The sequence below is a fragment of the Lichenostomus cassidix genome, chromosome 2 (assembly GCF_008360975.1).
Source record: "Lichenostomus cassidix isolate B80296 chromosome 2, HeHo_3.0, whole genome shotgun sequence".
Classification (NCBI taxonomy): domain Eukaryota; kingdom Metazoa; phylum Chordata; class Aves; order Passeriformes; family Meliphagidae; genus Lichenostomus; species Lichenostomus cassidix.
The window spans coordinates 149,635,102-149,652,807 of NC_139482.1; the positions used below are offsets into that span (position 1 = coordinate 149,635,102).

General features: G+C 48.1%; 1 protein-coding gene across 10 annotated transcripts in view; it reads left to right on the plus strand.

Moving 5' to 3' along the window:
* Nucleotides 1–17,706, plus strand: part of ADGRB1 (adhesion G protein-coupled receptor B1) — a 276,988-nt gene that overhangs the window by 75,878 nt on the left and 183,404 nt on the right. For all 10 annotated transcript variants that reach the window (XM_085053675.1, XM_085053680.1, XM_085053673.1 and 7 more), the window contains exon 2: nucleotides 3,503–4,422. In XM_085053675.1, the coding sequence (XP_084909801.1) occupies nucleotides 3,675–4,422 (748 nt within the window). In that variant the 5' untranslated portion in view covers nucleotides 3,503–3,674. The remainder of the gene's footprint in view (nucleotides 1–3,502; nucleotides 4,423–17,706) is intronic.

Sequence of the window (17,706 nt, forward strand, 5' to 3'; positions counted from 1 at the left end):
TTTGGGGATGAAACTGTAGATGGATCTCTCTGTTGAAATGCAGCAGCCACTCAGCTGCCTGTTGCATCTTTGCTGCCTGCCAGGTCCAACACCTGTTGTGCCCAAAATCCAGGTGTGGAGGGACTTTTGCCCATCCACTTCTGCTCTGAGTAGATATTCCCACTTCAGCAGGGATCTGCTGAAGGAGAAAAAAAAAGATATTTATGCTCCTTGTGGTGAAATCTTCCACATGGGACTGCGCTGAGGGGAAATCAATTGTGAGACCTAACAACCATAACACAGAGTGCCATTAACAGGTCTGGTTAAAGTTTGTTGGCTTTCATGGTGCTTTTTCCAGGCAGGGGCAGCGAGGGGGGATTTGTTTTGTGCTCACCACATCCTCAGACAGAAGCAGGTCTGTGGTCAGCGTGAGAAAAATTGAGTTTGTGGAGAGCAGGAGTCCTGGGCTGAATCCCAGGCGCTGAAGTCACCATTAGGGACTGGATTTCAAAACAAACCCTGTCTCCTCATCATCTGGTTGCTATGGAGGCACTGCTGGCTCCTGCTTCCAACCAGGAGAGGCAGGTTTATGGTCTGGACCAGAGGTCAAGATGACAAGAAAGATGGAGATACTATTTGCAAGAGCATGGAGTGACAGGACAAGGGGGATTGGCTTCCCACTGACACAGGGCAGGTTTAGATTGGATATTGGGAAGAAATTCTTTACTCAGAGGGTGGTGAGGCTCTGGCACAGGTTGTCCAGAGAGATTCTGGATTCCCTGGAAGTGTCAAGACCAGGCTGGACAGGGTTTGGAGCAATCTGGGATAGTGGAAGGTGTCCCTGCCCATGGCAGGGGAGTTGGACAAAATGAGCTTTAAGGTCCTTTCCAACCCAAACCACTCTGTGATTCTGTGATCCTTGTGGGTTCCTTCTAAATCAATATATTGCATAATTCTGTGACCCTGGCCAGCTCATCAGTGAGAAGGTTGGGTAAACTTTGGATTTGCAAACAGAATGAGCTGCTCCAGAACTGCCCTAAAAGAGCCAGTGGCCCCTTTCAGAGGCTCAGCTAAAGCAAGGGCCTTTCAGCTCCCAAATCTCATATTTAAATCCTTCACAGTCATTTCTCGGCAGTTCCTCCTGCTAATCAGGATGACCTCTCTGCAAATCTACAGGATGCTTGGTGGATGCCTGTTGTTTTCATTGCAAGCAAGCCCAGGTTTGCATCCCCTTTTCATTCCTGAATTCTGCTCCTGCAGGCAGGCAGGAGTCTGGCAAGGGGAGATTTGCACTGTCGAGCTTTGTAGACTGCAAACCAGCCAGGAGTGGGGATCTGACTTGTAAAAAATTTAAGTCCAAATGCATTTGGACTCCATGCTGATTAGTGTCAGGTCTAACACACACTCAGGAACCTGCTGGCTGGGGCTGCAGTGATTTGAAGCTGGGATGAAACACAAATAGCAGGTCTGACTTTAGAGTTCCCTAACCCTTTCCTGCCCAAAATAAAAGCCTTTGGCAGAGGAAGGAAGATCCACAGACAAGTCTTTGATATACAGCAGGGAGAGAAACTGAGTGAATGTGGAGGTGCATTTAGCTTCTCATCCCTTCCCAGATGCACAGAAGGGTCTGTGGGCTTCTCATCTCTTATTTTTCCTTTTTCAGTCTCTCCTGGGACTGGGTTTAGCTGCCTGAACCGTGGATTTGCTGGGAATTTGTATGGCTGTGGTGAAAGCTTCCTCTGTTTGCAGCTTGGGAAGGCAGAGCCTGGATTGGGGTGGGAGGTGGCAGCACTGGGGACAGCAGTGGGGACACCACAGGGCTGGAGGTGGATCAATGCAATGAAAAATATATTTTCCCTCCTCCCTTGGTGCAGATGACTCTCACCCAAATTCCGTCCTGGAAGTGCCACTGTGGTCCCTGATCATGGAGAAACACATCCCAGATGATTGAGTTATTTGGGGATTTCAGCCCAGGGCAATGTTTGCACCTCAGGAATTGGGCTGTTTGCATTTCACTGCTGAAGCCCTGAGCTTGCTTTTCACTGTGAACCACAGAACCTCCCGAAATCACGGCAGTTGTCTGACTTGACAGGGGGGAAATCTTCCTCCCAGGACCCCCTTTGTCCTTCTGAAATGGGGCAGCAGCTCTTTTTGGGAGGCAGCAAGTGCTGCAGGGTCAGGATGAGCCTCAGCCACAGGGAAACTCCTGATTTTCTCTACCTGGGGTGAGGCTAGAGGGGAGGAAAGGAAAAAACTGGAAAGGGGGAAGGAAAGGTGGGAAGGAAAAGGTACCAAGGCTGTGAGATGTGCAGTGGAGAAGTCCTGCCCCACACTTGGAGGGTCTAGCCCTCCTACAGCTGTTAACAGAGCTGGGGACAGCAGTGGGGACACCTGGGGGTGGACACTGCATAGGGAGGGGGGACAAAATGAGGAAAATCCTGCTATTGATCTTATTTCCCCTTCTTTCTTCTCTCCTGGAAGGAGGAGAGATGGAGGGAAGAGGGAATAGGAGAGTCTTTTGTCGGGGTAAGGAAGAGGGAGATTTACAGGAGAGCAGAGGAGCCTCTTTGGCACAGAGGGGGAACAGGGCTGGGCTGCAGGAGGAATCCATGCTGCAGGGGGCTGCAGGGAATGGGTCCTTAGGGCATTGCAGGGTGGATTCTGCTCTGGATGAAGGGTTTTGGGGGCTGAAGGAGGTCCTAGGGGTGGCACAGAGGGCTCTCTGTTCTCTCACTCTCTGCAGATACTCTAAGCCTGGCTACAGTACTGCGAGCTTTGGGGTGTCCTTCTCTCAGGGGTGAAAGAAGATGTGGCTGCCTGATATGAGAAGACATAAAATCTGCTTCTGTTGCCCTTTTTTGCTCCTGTACTGGGTGTGCATTCCCATCCATTATCCTGCCTGGCCTCAGGGTACACCAGGGCTGGGTTACTGAACAACAGCTCCCTTCCCTGCACTGTTTTGGTGGAACGGAGAGAGAAAAGGAGAGACATAAAGAGGCTAAAAAACAAATGCTAGCAGAAGGAAGAGAGGAGGCAGAGCCCAGCTGCCCAGGCTGACCTCCAGCCCACTCTCCCCAGGTGCAGCCTGAAATCGGAGTTGAATCAGCATCCTGGCTGCCTTGGGATGGAGAGCGCTGGAAACTCCCTAAAGCAGAGATTAATCCTGTTTTCTTTGGGGAGATGGTTAAAATTCACAGCCGAGGCTCTGCTCGGCTCAGCAGAGGGATCTGCATGGGCAGAGGGTGCTGGGGAAGGAGTTCACAGCTCTGTTCACCCCGGGGGAGTCAAGTTGGGTCTCTCCTGGGGGTTAGGGCACCCCAGGGATGGGAACACCCCCAAACCTAGCGTGGGGACGGTGATGTGGGGCTGCATTGTGAGAAGTGCTGGGACTGGAGGTGCTGCATGTCTTCTCAGCTTGCGAAGGGTTAATGAAAAGAACAACAACAAACTGCTGCCAAAACCCCCAAATCCCAAATCTCTTCTCTTTCTCTCCCCTCCTCCTTCCCTTCCCCGTTTTTTCCAGGTGTTGTTTATGGCCACAGGAGGGAGCTCAAGTCCAGACATGGGAGGATTGGCTTGATTTCTGATCCAGAGCCTCTTAAACTCTGCTTTTCCTCTACGCTGGTCCCTGTTATGTCCAGGATCTGGCACCTGCTTGACATTTACTTTGAGTTCCAGAGGACCAGAGACCTAGGATGAGGAGCATTGGATCTGCCCTGAACCTGCTTTTGGTATCTCCACTCTACTTTGTGTGGACCGTGGTCGCTCTGGACCTGGCACAAACTCCCTGCACCACTTTGGTCCAAGGGAAATTCTTCGGGTATTTCTCCTCCTTCGCCGTCTTCCCGTTGAACTCCTCTCTCTGCTCTTGGATTATCCAGAACCCAGACCCTCGCAGGTACACTTTGTACATGAAGATCCTCAAGCCCTCCGGCGTATGTGACCACCAGCACATCCGCACCTACCAGTTCGACTCCTTCCTGGAGTCCACCCGCACCTACCTGGGCATGGAGAGCTTCGACGATGTGTTGAAGCTCTGCGATGGCTCCACCCGCTTTGCCTTCCTCCAGTCCAACAAACAATTCCTGCAGATGAAGCAGACGGCCCCGCCGGGTGTGGACACCTGGCCCATGAGGTGGAAGCCCACCAAGGCTCAGGAGAGGGACTTCTCGGTGGAATATCTGGTGGTGGGCAACAGGAACCCCAGCAAAGCCGCCTGCCAGATGCTCTGCAAGTGGCTGGACGCCTGCCTGGCCATCAGCAGCAGCTCCCACCCGTGTGGCATCATGCAGACCCCGTGCTCCTGCTCGGGAGGAGAGGTTCTGGATCAGGCCAGCGAGATCCTGGGGTTCACCAGGAAGAAGGAGGATTGCTACAAGGATGGGATTTACCTGGAGAACTGCGTGAGCAGCCCCAAGGACAGCAACGGAGCGGAGTTCCTGGGTGAGTGGAGGGTGGCTGGGGGGTGTTGGGGTGGGAGGGCTGGTTGGGCTCTCCTCTCACGGGTCTTGCACTGTCCCCGTCACCTCTGTGGATGTCTGGCATGAAAACCTCATTTCCCACTTGACAGGCAGGTCAGGTAACCCTCGGAGGCTCTTCACGAGCCTGCGACTGGAATTGCAAATCAGCTTCCCCTAAATATTCCCCAAATTGTTTCATTCATTCTCGGGGCTTCTTCACTGCTTGTTTTACTCCTGCAGCCTCCGAGCTGCTGAGGGGGAGCTTCTTACCTGAGGGTGAGCAGTTTTCCAGTGTAATTACAGATGTCCTAGAAAAGGCAGGATCCAAGCTACCTCCTGAGGGGAGCTGCTCTCAGCAGCCCTATCAACCACTTTAATTCCTAGGAAAAACTTAATTTTTGGGTCTGGTTCAAGGGGATGGCAACAGAAGGCATCCTCGTTTTGTTCCCAGCTTCATTTTCCTTCTGGAGGCTTTCAGGAAGAAAATTCACCACGGTGCTTCCTTTGCTGGGGCTCATTCCTGAGATATTTCATTGGGTTTTTGATTGTGGTCTTGTGTATAGCGTGGGCTGGAGAGGGCCTGGGGAGGTGGGAGAGGCATGACAAAAAGGGCTGTGATTAAGGGTGGGATGATCCCAAAGTCTGATCTTGGTCTGAGGAGGAAAGTCCTCCTCCCAGAGACCTGACGTGGCCATGAAAAGCAGAAGGGATTCAGAGGGGCCAAAAGTGAAGGTTTTTTTCTCACTGCCTGTGTCAGGTCTGCTCTGGGGTGTTTATTCTCAGCTCCCACCTCACCTGCCAGCATGCAGGTTATGTAAAGCAGAGCTGTGATGCTAAACAGGAAATTTAGGTGGCAGGGAATGGAGCCTCCAATTCAGTGAGCCTCAGACCCTCACCTGATCCCCACCCCAAAATCTCTTCTTCAGTTGCTGGACTGAAATGTCCTTTGCCACCAGCAGAAAGTTGACATCTGTCTGGGTTGGGAATTTGGGGATCTTTCCTGGCTTTTCCACCCCTGTTGAGGGTGGAATTTCTCAGGGTTGGGGGGAAGAGGCCAGATTTGCTGGCAGTAGGGAGGAGGTGACCAGGCACAGATCCAGGCTGTGCAGAGTGATTTTCCTGCAGCCTGGCGTTAGCTGAGAGATTAGGATACCATCAGGTACTCATGCTTTTGTCAGTGTATTTTGGGGGAGATTTTGTTTCTCACTGACCTGTGAATCAATACATGAAGGCACAGCCGAGCCATAAATCCTGCAAATTCGTTCTTCAGCCGTGCCTCCCTCCCTGGCCATGAGCACACGACTCTCCAGACTTGGGTTTGGGGTATTTTTGGGTTTGTTTTTTTTTTGTGCAATGCCCTTTTCTCCTGTGTGAACAGCTCGTGAGGAGCCTCCTCAGAGTTCAGTCATGTGTCATGCCTGGAATTTGCTGATTGGGTGATTTATGCATTCCACCCAAGCAGTGTGACCTTTCTCACTGCAACCAAAGGTGAAATTTGAAATAAGATTTCCAGCAAATCCTGAAGCATTCAAGCTTAATATTGGCTTTTGTAGGGATCTCTCCTAGTCCAGCTCGAGTGCCTGAATGTTCCCAGAAAGTAAATATGAAAGAGGCTCAAGGGTGGCTGAATCAAAATCCTTTCTGGGTGTCAAATATTTGTAGAGTGGAGATAATTTTTCTGCTGGCTGCTCACATCTGCTCCATACTGGAGACAGGGAATTATCATCTTTGCTGGTGGGATGCCATCCACACAGAAACGATGCTTGCAGGGTGCCCAGGCTCTCCATGTGCTGCTCTGTCTGTCACTGTGTCTGTTTTGATTTATGCAAAGGCTTGATCAGGAAGATGGAGGCGAGATCCAATTTGGACAGGGAGTCAGCAATCCCTTAACAGCATTTTGTGGGTGGAATATTTTGATAGGGTTCCTGATTTCCAAGTGCTGATGCTGGTTATTGCAATCATTGCTGTTCTGATTGTATTTGTAGCATTTTTTTCCCCAACAAGCTTCTTTCCCTCTTTTTTTTTCTTTTTATTATCATTGCTATTTTTCCCTCCCTGCTGCTTTCTGAGTCATTTGTTGTTTCTGGGCCTGTCTTAACACTTTCATCTTGGAACAAGTGGAGATGTGTGAGTTGTACTAATCTACTCTGATGACTTTAAAGGCACATGAAGGAATGTGGAAAGTTCCCTGCCCATGGCAGAGGGTTGGAACAAGATGATCTTTAAGGTCCTTTCCAACTCAAACCATCCTATGAATTGCCAGATATCCAGATACCATCCTGGAATATGAAACCTGACTTTTCCTTTTTATTCCTTGGGTGTTTCCAAAGCAAATGGATGTGTGCAAATCTCCAGTGAGATGTTGCCTTGCTTTGGCTCACGGTCTGTGGGTGAGATTCGGTGAAAAGCTTTGCTCCAAGAGGACCCTGTTAATCCAGAACTACAGGGACACTCAAGATAACAGAACTGACAGCCTGTTTGCACTCATGGTCAACGATTTTACACCTGGTTGAGGTGCACAGGGAAGTTTATGATCATTTATGGGGAGCTTCACAAAGAAACTCTGCCAAAGTGGTCCTGTCCTGTCTGCAGCATCTGTTCATCAGTGTCTGGAGGAAGGAGAAACTGCTCCAGATTTGCTTCCCAGGTTTAGGGAGGCTCTCTTTACACTACTGTCCCACACAGACATTGCAGATGGTACAGCAGGCAGTGAGAAGGGTTGGAGAAGAATCCCTCAGGTTACCCCTCAGATATTTTGATCTTGCTGCATGAGGAGATTCTCCTGGTGATCAGCAAGACATGCTTTGAAATCTTGGGCAGCTGCCTCCAGTTGCTACTCCAGGAAGGCTTGAACTGGGAATGTTTTCCAGGAGAAGACAATTCAACAGGAAAACAATTTTTGGTCATTATCAGATCTCCCTTGGCTGACTCAGGAAACACAGAAAGAAGGCAGAGATTTGTTTGTAGGTCCTGATGTTTAGATGTAAATCCCATTTTTTGGGATGCAAATTGGCACTCCTGGAATAGGTTGGGGTGCAACACCAGGAGACTGAAGAAGGGAAAACCTCCTCAAATGCTGGGCATTGGGACTTCATGGTCTGAAAATGCCGGTGACACTCCCAAATGTGAGCTGGCTTCTGTAATCAGAGCTGGAGCTTTAAAAGGGATGATGATGTGACCCTGTAATGAGAGAAGGTTAAATGTGTGCTTAAGTGCTGTGCTGAGTTAGGCACTTAATGAATGTCTAATTAGTCTTGTCTCCATGTGAGCTGTTCCTGGAAGACCATTGCAGTGCTGTCACATTTGGTGGCCCAAAGATAAATATCATATCCTGGTTCTTCTGCTCTTCATGTCCTCATCTTGCAAGGATCCAGGATGCTGACTGTGAAACAAGGCTAAAAGTGTCCCCCAAAATATATTATTTGCTTCTTGATAAATCAGGTGTCTCCAGGGCTGGAGGGGTTTTTATGATGAATGAATAACTGAAATAATGCTAGACTGAAGTGCTGGGGATTTTCCTCCCTTTTCTGCTAAATTTTTCCATTCTTTTTCTGTCCCCATTGCTCTGAACAAAATCAATTCCCCCTTCCTCACACATGCTCGCCACTTCTGTTTTGTTACTGGTGTTTCATCTTCCATCTTTAGATGCTTTTCCACCTCTGTCATCTCGATTGAGATGCCTCATGGTGTCTGATCTCTGTTTGGAGAGGTTCATGAACAATTTCCTTCTTAACCGCTGCTGCATTTAGGTTGGACTCCATAAATTTCTCACTGCAGGACACACCCTCCAAACCTCACTGGTTGCTGGGAAGTTTTGCTCTTTGGTCAAAACATGCTTTGGTGTCCTCTGCTTCTACCTCAATCCGTGGCTGAGTGGGTCCTGAATAGGGTCCATGGTGTGGAAGAGGAGCCAGAAGCATAGGAATGAATCAATCCCCATCCTCTCTGCTGCAGGAATCATCTTGTGATTCCCCTCCCCTCAAATCCCCAGTCTCTCCCAGGGCAGAGATAACTTGATAAGTCATTTCCTATGTTTGAGGTGAACTTTAGTGGCCATGAAAGCTCCAGAGATTGATAAAGAGCTGTGAGTAAATGCCCAAGGGGCAGATCTCAAACCTCTCACTGGCATCTTCAGCTCCTTATGACACACACTCAGTTCCTCCATCAAGAATCCCCCAGGCCTGAGCAGCTGAGCTGGCAGAGAAAAGTGTTTGGTTTAGGTTTGGTTTGGTTTGGTTTGGTTTGGTTTGGTTTGGTTTGGCTTGGTTTGGTTTGGCTTTGGTTTGGCTTTGATGTTGGATTTGCCAACCAAATGGCAAAGGGGTTTGGGTGAGTGAGTTTTCATTGCCTCTCTGGAAGGTGTGCTGCATTGCAGCTCCTCACTTCTCCATCTGTGTCCATCCTTGTCTGATCTGGACATCCCTGAGAGCAGAGGTTGGATGTGGTGAGAGATAAACAGTAAAATGTGGGGTGAGGAGGCACTGATTTCTCTTAATGTGTAAAATTTTCCTGTGTAAAGTCCTGAAGTCATTGGAGATTTTACCTGACATGTCCCCTGGCTCAGTTTAAACACTCAGATTTCTGTGACCTGTACAAGCCCTGCCTGTCCCACTGCTGTCCTCTGGGCTCATCAGAGACCTTACAAATGGAATGGAATGGAATGGAGTGGAATAGAATAGAATAGAATAGAATAGAATAGAATAGAATAGAATAGAATAGAATAATTTTCAGTTGGAAAGGACCTCCAATGATTGTTTAGTCCTACTGCCTGACCACTTCAGATCCGACCAAAAGTTTAATTAAGGGCATTGCCCAAATACTTCTTAAGCACTGACAGGGATGAGACATCGACCACTTCTCTAAAAAATCCTGTTCTGATTTTTGATCACCCTCTCAGTAAAGAAATCCTTCCTAATGTCCAGCCTACACCTTCCCTGGTACAGTTTGGAGCATTCCCACAGATCCACCCCATCACTGGACTGCAGGGAGAATTCGGCATGGGATACCAGAATGCCCTGAGCACACAGCATCACTGTGAAGTGCCAGGGCAGAAATTCCATGTATTGGCTGCTTTCAGCACTAAATCCATCCCTGCGTGTGTCTGTGTGGAGATGGGGTGGAGAAAAACGAGCAGAGTGAAGCGATCAGTTCCTTTGTGAACCCAACAGCTTGTGGACATGATCACAATGCAGAAACATCAGCAATTACCGGCTCAATGCGCCGTCGTTGTCGCAGGGAGTCTAAAGGTGGAATTTACATCCAGTTGCCGAGGGAGTTTCACAGGCAACTACTCCCATTATTGCGACGGGGACTTTTACGGGTAATTTAATGAGTGGCAGCCTGGTGAAAAGCTCAGCTTTTCAGGTTCCCTTTTTTCTCCCTCTCTCTCTTTTTTTATTTTTTTTTTTTTTTTTTTTATAATTTTCAATTTTTTAAACATCCTCTCATATTCAGGTTCAATAGCAGTTGCCCCAAAATGTTTTGTATGGGAGTACAGGGTGAGATTTAGATGCAGGGAAACACAGTCAAAATTATCACATCTTCAGAGTTGTTTTGCAGCTCTTACTGCAGAAAATGAGGATGATGGTGCAGACACTTCAAAAGGAGGATGCACAGAGGCATTCCTGTCCATTTTCACCACCTATCCTGATTATCTGGCCCTTTTCACCACCCACCCTGAATATCTCATGTGTTTAGGTAATGGGAGCAGGCTGAGAAATGGAAAAAATTTTCTATAAGAGGAACTATAAGACGAACTCCACAGGGAGTTTTAGGTGTTTGATTCACCTTTGTGGTGCCTGAATTCCATGGGTTTCCTTGGCAGTGAGCTGTCTGACCTGGTGGATCCCAGCTCTTCCAGATACAGCTCTGGAACAGGAGTTCCTTTCCCAGGTTTCCTTTAAAGCAAGTTTTCCCTTTTTCACTGCTGGTTTCCTCTATCCAGGTGCAAAAGACTTTGGGTGAAGCCAGGACTTTGCTGAATCTGTCAGGCAGCTTGGCTAAAGATCATCTCTGCTTACAAGATACAGGTGGGGAGAAGGGCTCTGTGCCATTTTCAGCACCAAATTCACTTATTTAGCACTAAATTCACTTCTTTCCCAGAGAAGTTGTGGATTCTCCATCCCTGGAAGTGCTCAAGGCCAGGATGGATGGGACTGTGAGCAACATGACCTGGTGGAAGGTGTCCCTGTCCATGGCAGGGTTTGGGAATGAGATGATCTTTAAGGCTCTTTCCAACCTTCTGTGATTCTGGGATCTTTGCCTGGGAACAGCATCTTATCCATGAGTAGTCTCTGAGTGGACAGAGGTGCTCTGAGCCAGAGGAATCTCCTTCCATGCTGGCAGAGCAGTGGATTTCACAACTCTTCCAGAGCATCACTAACACCACTGTAACTCCTCTCTTTCCCCCTATCTTCCCATTCTTACAATCAGTGAAATTTTAACAACATCTCAGGATGTTGATTCTACCTCCTGGAAGTCCCACATTCCCCAGGACAGTTCTGAAGCAAGGCTGGGCTAAATAAGTTAGAAAACTGGTTTGGGATTCTCAGCAAGCATCCTGGGAAGGCTTCAGCAACTGTGTGTCCCTGGGGTGGCTCTGCCAATGTCACCTCCAGCCGCTGAATCCCCTTTTGGCACACTCTCTTCTTGCAGACAACAATCTGATACTGAAATCCCATATTTTATCCTCCAGCACGGTGAGACAGCCAGGCTGGGAAAGGACGTCCTTTAGCACATCAGAATTGCAGATCTGTTGAGTTTAAATATATTTCTTTGTGTTCCCTGGCTCGAGTTTCAATAGAGCAATAATTGCCACACACCTCATTAAGCTGAATGCTCTCAATAGGTCTTGAGTGGTCCATGTCATTAAACAAACAGTTACTGGCTTGGGATCTGTTTAGAAGCTGAAAGGAAGAGACCTAGAGGCTGTGAAAGCTGCTGCTCCAGCTTCCTGAAGAAACTGGGCTGCCCTGGCACGGTGGCTGCTTTGTCCCACTGTTTTTGGGGTACTTTGAGGAGTTAGATCCTTCTCTGTGCCCTGAGGAAGGAATGCAATGGCTGGTGAAAATCCGTGGCTTTGTCACCTTGACTGGGTGAAGAGGGGGATGCCCTCGTCTCTGCCAGTTTGGGTTTTTGGGATTTGGAAGCTGGCACTTCACTGCTTGTGTGTTTTGGGGATGGAAATTTGGGTATCTTTGTGTTGAAGGCACCAAAACCAGAGGAAGATGATGAATTTCGTTGCTTGGCACTGAAAGCAGGAGAAACAGCTGAGACCAGGGGTGTTGTCACTCTTTTTCTGGTCCTTCTCCTGAATCTAAAGACTGACAGACCAAGATGTTGGGTTTTGGCCCCTCAGCTTTTGCTGAGACCCTGAGACTGATCAGAAAAGGACCAAAAAAAGGACCAGAAATGGATTGATCAGAAGAAAACAGAGTTTCAGCTTCAGGATCTAATGGAGGCTGGGTAGGACAAGGGGAAGGGTGACTCCATCACATCTCCCTGTTTAATCTGCTCTCCCACATTAAACCCATCCACATGGAAGGTGTTATTCAATAATCTGTGTGCTCTTCATACCCAGGTCTGCACCCCAAGTGCCTGCTGAAGGAAAATCAGGGTTAATTTTGTATCCCCTTCCCATAACTTAACTAAACTTGCTGTTTGTGACCAAAACTGTCAACAGAATCCCATTCCTACCAACTCTGACTTGAGATCGGTGATGTTTGTGAGAGGAAGGCCAACAGAAGGCAGCAGAGGAGCTGCTCAGGAGGGTGGCTGTGTTGCTGGGGAGGTATTTGATGAAGAAGAGAAGATTCAGGGACCAGGAGAGTCCCCAGGTAACCATAGAGAAGCAGTTGAGGAGATTGCTTTTTGTGCTTCTGTGGTTTTGAGCCTTGGAGGAGCTCAGGAGGCACCTTTGGGGAGTTCAGCCAGCTGCCTCCATGGACCCACAGCAGCTGAGGAATCTTCAAGGAGAAAACAGACCCTGTGGGAGAGTCATGATGGATCCTACCTGCTGTCAGGGCAGGGATGGCTTTCCTGGCTCAGCAGATTTCCCTGCTGCCACCCCTGGTGTCCCTGGCCTAGCTCAGCAGGGTGATGTTCAGGCCTATTGTCACTGGAACTGGTGGAAAATCTGGTGTGAGTTTTGCCTTGGCAGAATTTGTTGCCTTTTGCTTGATTTAGGGTTGAAGAAGAGAAAAGTTGTAGCTTTTCCAAGCCTTTAAACACCATGACCAACCATCTCCAGCCCTGAGCCTGCTGGATTTGCCTCCAGCTTGGCATTAGAGGGCAAAGTGACAGGCTGTCCCTTCTTGAAAAGAGCTCTGTGATGAGTGGGAAGGATGAAATTTCCTACAATGTGAAGTCCCATATTCCCTTCCTCAATCCTAACTCCTCTCATTGCTGCTCATATCCAAATCCTTCATGACCCTAATTTTCCAGCAATGTCTTTGGGATTGTCCTGCTCCCAGCACCCTCCTGCTCTTTTTCTGGACAGAAGGTAACATATCTGGAGTATTTCTGGCCTGGGGGGATGGTGGCCCAAATAAACCAGATATCTGCTGTATTAGCTATTTTGTTTGGTGAGTGGGATCACTCAGGCTGAACTCACACCCACCAGAAACCTGAGAATCCTTGGGGTGCTCAAATAATGGTTGAAGGAATATAAATCAGATAGATAAACCAAATAATCTCCTTTCCTTGGGGTTCTGCCTGGAAAGAATACCTTTGCCAGTGTTTTAGCAGGTGTCTCACATGGTCCCATGGGTTATTCTGGATTTGGGGTTGCACTTCCACTCCTGGGGGTGGTGATGCTCCTGCGCTGGGTGCAGGGGGCAAAGGGACCAATGACAAGCAATCTGTCCCAAAATCAGAACAAGACAAGGGGCTAGGGTTTCCAAAATGTGCTGAGTGACCTGTGTCACCCAGCTGGAGTGAGTCCTGCTCTCTGCAGCAGGGCTGGATGGGTGGGGGTGAGCAGAAGGCCTTGAAGAAATGCCATAAATACGTCTGGAGACTTCAAAGGTTTCTGGAGGAGTGTTTGTCTTGATTTTTATCTCTCTGGATCAGAAGGGAACTCCTCTCAGTGAGCCAGGGCAGGCACTGGGCACTCAAAGAAATATTTTTAATAACACAGAAGGAAATAAAATAAATGAAGAGGTGGTGGAGGAGAGAATGGATGAGGCAGCAGTCAGTCAGCCTCGGTCCCTCTTCGAGGTGCCACCATGAGGCTGTGACATGCTCAGATATAGCAGTCTGTCCCTGCTGTCACCTGTCTGTGACCCACAGATCTGGTGTGGGAGATGCTGCCAAATTCTTGGGCACCAGAAATGCAAAACCTCTCCTGCACCTCCTGCTCTCCCCTGTCCCTCAGAATGACCACACAGCTGTCCCTGCACGAGCAGAACCTGTCCAGAGATGCCTGAGTAGCCACAGAGCTGCCCCAGGACATGTCCATAGCTGGGACTGTGCAGCCTGGAGAAGAGGAAGCTCCAGGGAGAACTTAGAGCTCCTTCCAGTGCCTAAAGAGGCTCCAGGAAACCTGGAGAGGGACTTTTTGCAAGAGCATGTGGTGATAGGATGAGGAATGGCTTTAAGTTGAAGCAGGATAGGTTTATATTGGATATTAGGAAGGAATTCTTTGCAATGAGGGTGGTGAGGCCCTGTGAGGCTCAAGTTTTCCAGAGAAGCTGTGGCTGCCCCAGTCCTGGAAATGTCCAAGGCCAGGTTGGATGGGGCTTGGAGCAACCTGGGTAGTGGAAGGTATCACTTCCCATGGCAGGGGATTGGGACTAAATGATTTTTAAGTTCTCTTCCAACCCAGCTATGAACAAATCGTGGTTCTGAGACCCCCATGAGAAGCCCCAACACCCTCCACACACAGACCCAGGCTGTGCTGCTTCCCTCTCCAGGGAGAACATCCTTGGAGACCCTCAGTGAGCAAAGTCACTGCAGGAACACGAGGCTGACTCATCCTTCAACCTTTCCAGCTTCTTCCAAAATGTGCCATGAGGCCTATCTGTGCCTCACGGTGCATTTCAGGAGGAGATGGCTTTGTTTACATTTGTGGGATGCTTCCCATGGAAATAGAATTTCTGTAATCCTCCCAGAGCCAAAGCACACTGAGGGATTCCCCAGAGTGGCTTGAGAGTTTGGTGGGCAAGGAAAATCCACATGGTTCGGCATTCTGAGGAGACAAAGAAAGGACTTTGAGGCTACAGTCAGCCAAAGCTGTCCCCACATCCCAAAATAATGTGGGATTTGCATCCCTCTGCCCTGCCCTCCAAATTCTGCAACAGACTTTTTCTGCTCCATAAAATGCTTCTAATCTGCTTTAAGTCCAGCTTGTGCTTGACTGGTGGTTTGAATCACTCCTAGGGATCACCAGCACTTCCCCAAAGCTCTCTCCACTCCCTGGTATGTGGCTTCTCAATGGGAAATCTTGCAGCATCTACCTCTGCAGCATCCACAGTGGTTTTTTGGGGGTTTAATGGAGGATTGTGGTTCTGGAGACTGCTGGCCTCTCCTCAAATCCTTCATTCCCTACATCCCATCTTTCTGGATCAGAAGGGAATTTCTGGTACTTGTGCACAAGCCCCATGCAGGGTTTGAAACACTCCTGAGTCCCATATTTACCATTTTTATGTTAATTTTTCCACCGTGGGGATTGTTTGCCATTACACCAAGACCCCTGGATGTGTTTTTTGAGAAGCAAAATCCCTCCAAGGTGGTTGCTGTGATGCTGAGCTGCCTCTCCCTGCCCCGTCCCTCTGTGTTGTTGGAGCTGCCTCAGTGCAGTGGATGAAATTGTGGATAAAAAAGAAAAAAAGTGGCTGTTCTGCTTTCGAGGACCATTCCACCGAGGAAGTCCTCGCTTCGAAAGGCTCACAGAAATGACAACTTTGTCTACCTCACATTTTAATTAAAACTCCTAGTATTCGCCTTTGCCTCCGCTCCTTCCCTCCCCACCTTTTTCCATCCCGATCCTCTCGCTGCAAATGAACATCCAGTGTCACCTGGGGACAAAGCATTAATTCAGCAATTAAATAATTGAATGCTCCTCTGGCAAAATGAACTATCTCCTGCCTTTCTTGTGTTTTACCACTTTTTTTTCCCCTTTTTTTTTCCCCTCCTCTTCTTTCTTCTTCCCTCTGGTGAGATAAGGCTGCCATTCTTGAAAGCCATTTTAAATATTCATGTTTTAATTAATGGACTTTATTGCATGAACTCTATATAAGGTAATAAAAAAGACTGCCAGAGGCACAACACCGTTTTTTTTTTCTTTGTTGTTTGTTCTTGAAGGGAACTAAGAAATAAAAAGCTTAATATGTTCCTTCAACAAACATTAGAAAGATACACAGAAATGACAGCCATGGGTCATTTAGCCAGTGGGGCCTCCTCAACCCAGAGGCTCCCTAGGATTGTGGAGCAGGATGTAAATACATGGGAATTTTGGAGGGAATGATCCCTTCAGGTTCTGCCATGGGCAGGGGAGGTGGGTGGGCTGCATCCAGAAGGTGCACAGGTGGAGATGGAAGCAGAACTTCGATCATCCAGCTTACAAGAAGGCTGGAGAGGAAATTTTCACAAGGGCTTATAGTGATAGAACAAGAGGGAATGGCCTTAAGTTGAAGGAGGGTAGATTTAGATATTAGTAGATTTGGATATTAGGAAGAAATTCTTTGCTGTAAGGGTGCTTTGAGGTTCTGGCACAAGTTGCCCCAAGAGGTTGTGGATTCCCCATCCCTGGAAATGTCCAAGGCCAAGTAGGACAGAGCTTGGAGCAGCCTGGGATAGTGGAAGGTGTCCCTGCCCATGGCAGGGGTTGGAATGAGATGATTTTTAAGGTCCCTTCCAGCTCAAACACTTCCATGATTCTGTAATCAAGGACCCTTCAGGGCTGTGAGCATTTGGGGCTGAAGACAATCTTTTGCTGAAGCTGGAAAGTGAATTCATTGTTTTTGGTTTAGATCATGTTTTTGACAAAATCAAATAGAGGGGAAGCCTGGACCAGCCACCTTGCCCAATATTTCTGGGCTGAAAAACCCAAATATTGATTGCACATTTCTGCCCTGGATTTTGCTTTTGTCGAAGGCAAACAAGCCGATAGAATGCATGAATTCATGAAACATCTGGTCTTGCCAGTTATGCATTCTTGCCAAAAAAAGAAGAAAAATAATGTTAGTTTAAACTTCATTCCATGTGGGTGTTTTCTTATGGTGCAGCATGCTGAAATTAGTTTTATTTTCGGAGTGTGTCATCTGTACTGTGTGACATGGGCTCAGCACCCGATTTAGCTCAGTCTTGTGATGGGAGGGGTCTGAAGATGCTCGTCTAGAACCTTGCAGGGGAGCCTAAGCTCTGATCCTGCATCTGCCCATGACCTTAAAGAAGTCAAGGCATTTTTACACATGATTTTCATTCTGCTGTTCCTTTCTTTCTTTATTCTGACTCAGATCGTGAGAGAAAATGGGCATTTTTTAGCCAGCAGATGTACAGTCCTGAGCAGCAGCACTCCCTGAGCTGTGCTGATGGCTTTTAGCAAAACTGGATAGAAATAGTTGTAATGGTCAATAAATAGTCCAGTGGTCACTGCAATTAAAGTTTGGTCCTGAGTTACTTCTCTTCTAGGAAAAGAACCATTTCACAAATGGTGACACCCTGGCACATACTCTAGAAAAAGAGGGAATGTCCAGCATTGAAGGAGGCAGGTGGGTGGCCCAGAGAAAATATCTCTGGTGACCCAATGTAGGTTTTTAGTGGTTCAGTGATAAACTGTGCTGTGCCTTGAGGATGTTTCTATCCATAACACTGATTACTCCATTTGCTGTCTGCCCAATATGGAATTTTTTCAGCCTAAATCAGGAAAGAGCCAGAGTTCACCCTTTGCTGCCAAGGTGCAAAGGTGGGGTCACCCCGCTGAGCTGAAGGGCTCTGATTTTACTCCAGGAAGAGCCAGGAAAAAAAGGAAGTTGGTCTTAATAATAAGTTGTCTCGTGGAAAAATCCCCTTTCCATCTTCTGAAGGAGCTGTCACCTCTGTGATGCTCCAGCTGTGGAGGTGAAAATGCTGGGCTGTTTTTGCTTGTCCTCTGGTCATGGCTGGGGCATCTGCTGCCTCTCTGGATGTGAACCAAGGTGGGCAAGTCCAGGTTGTTATCTGATAATGGATCCACACTTGCTCGTGCCTCTGCACAGCTGGAGGTGGTTCAACAAAAGAACTGGAGAGACCATTAACAGGAGTGAGTCCAGAGTGAAAATTCTTGCTC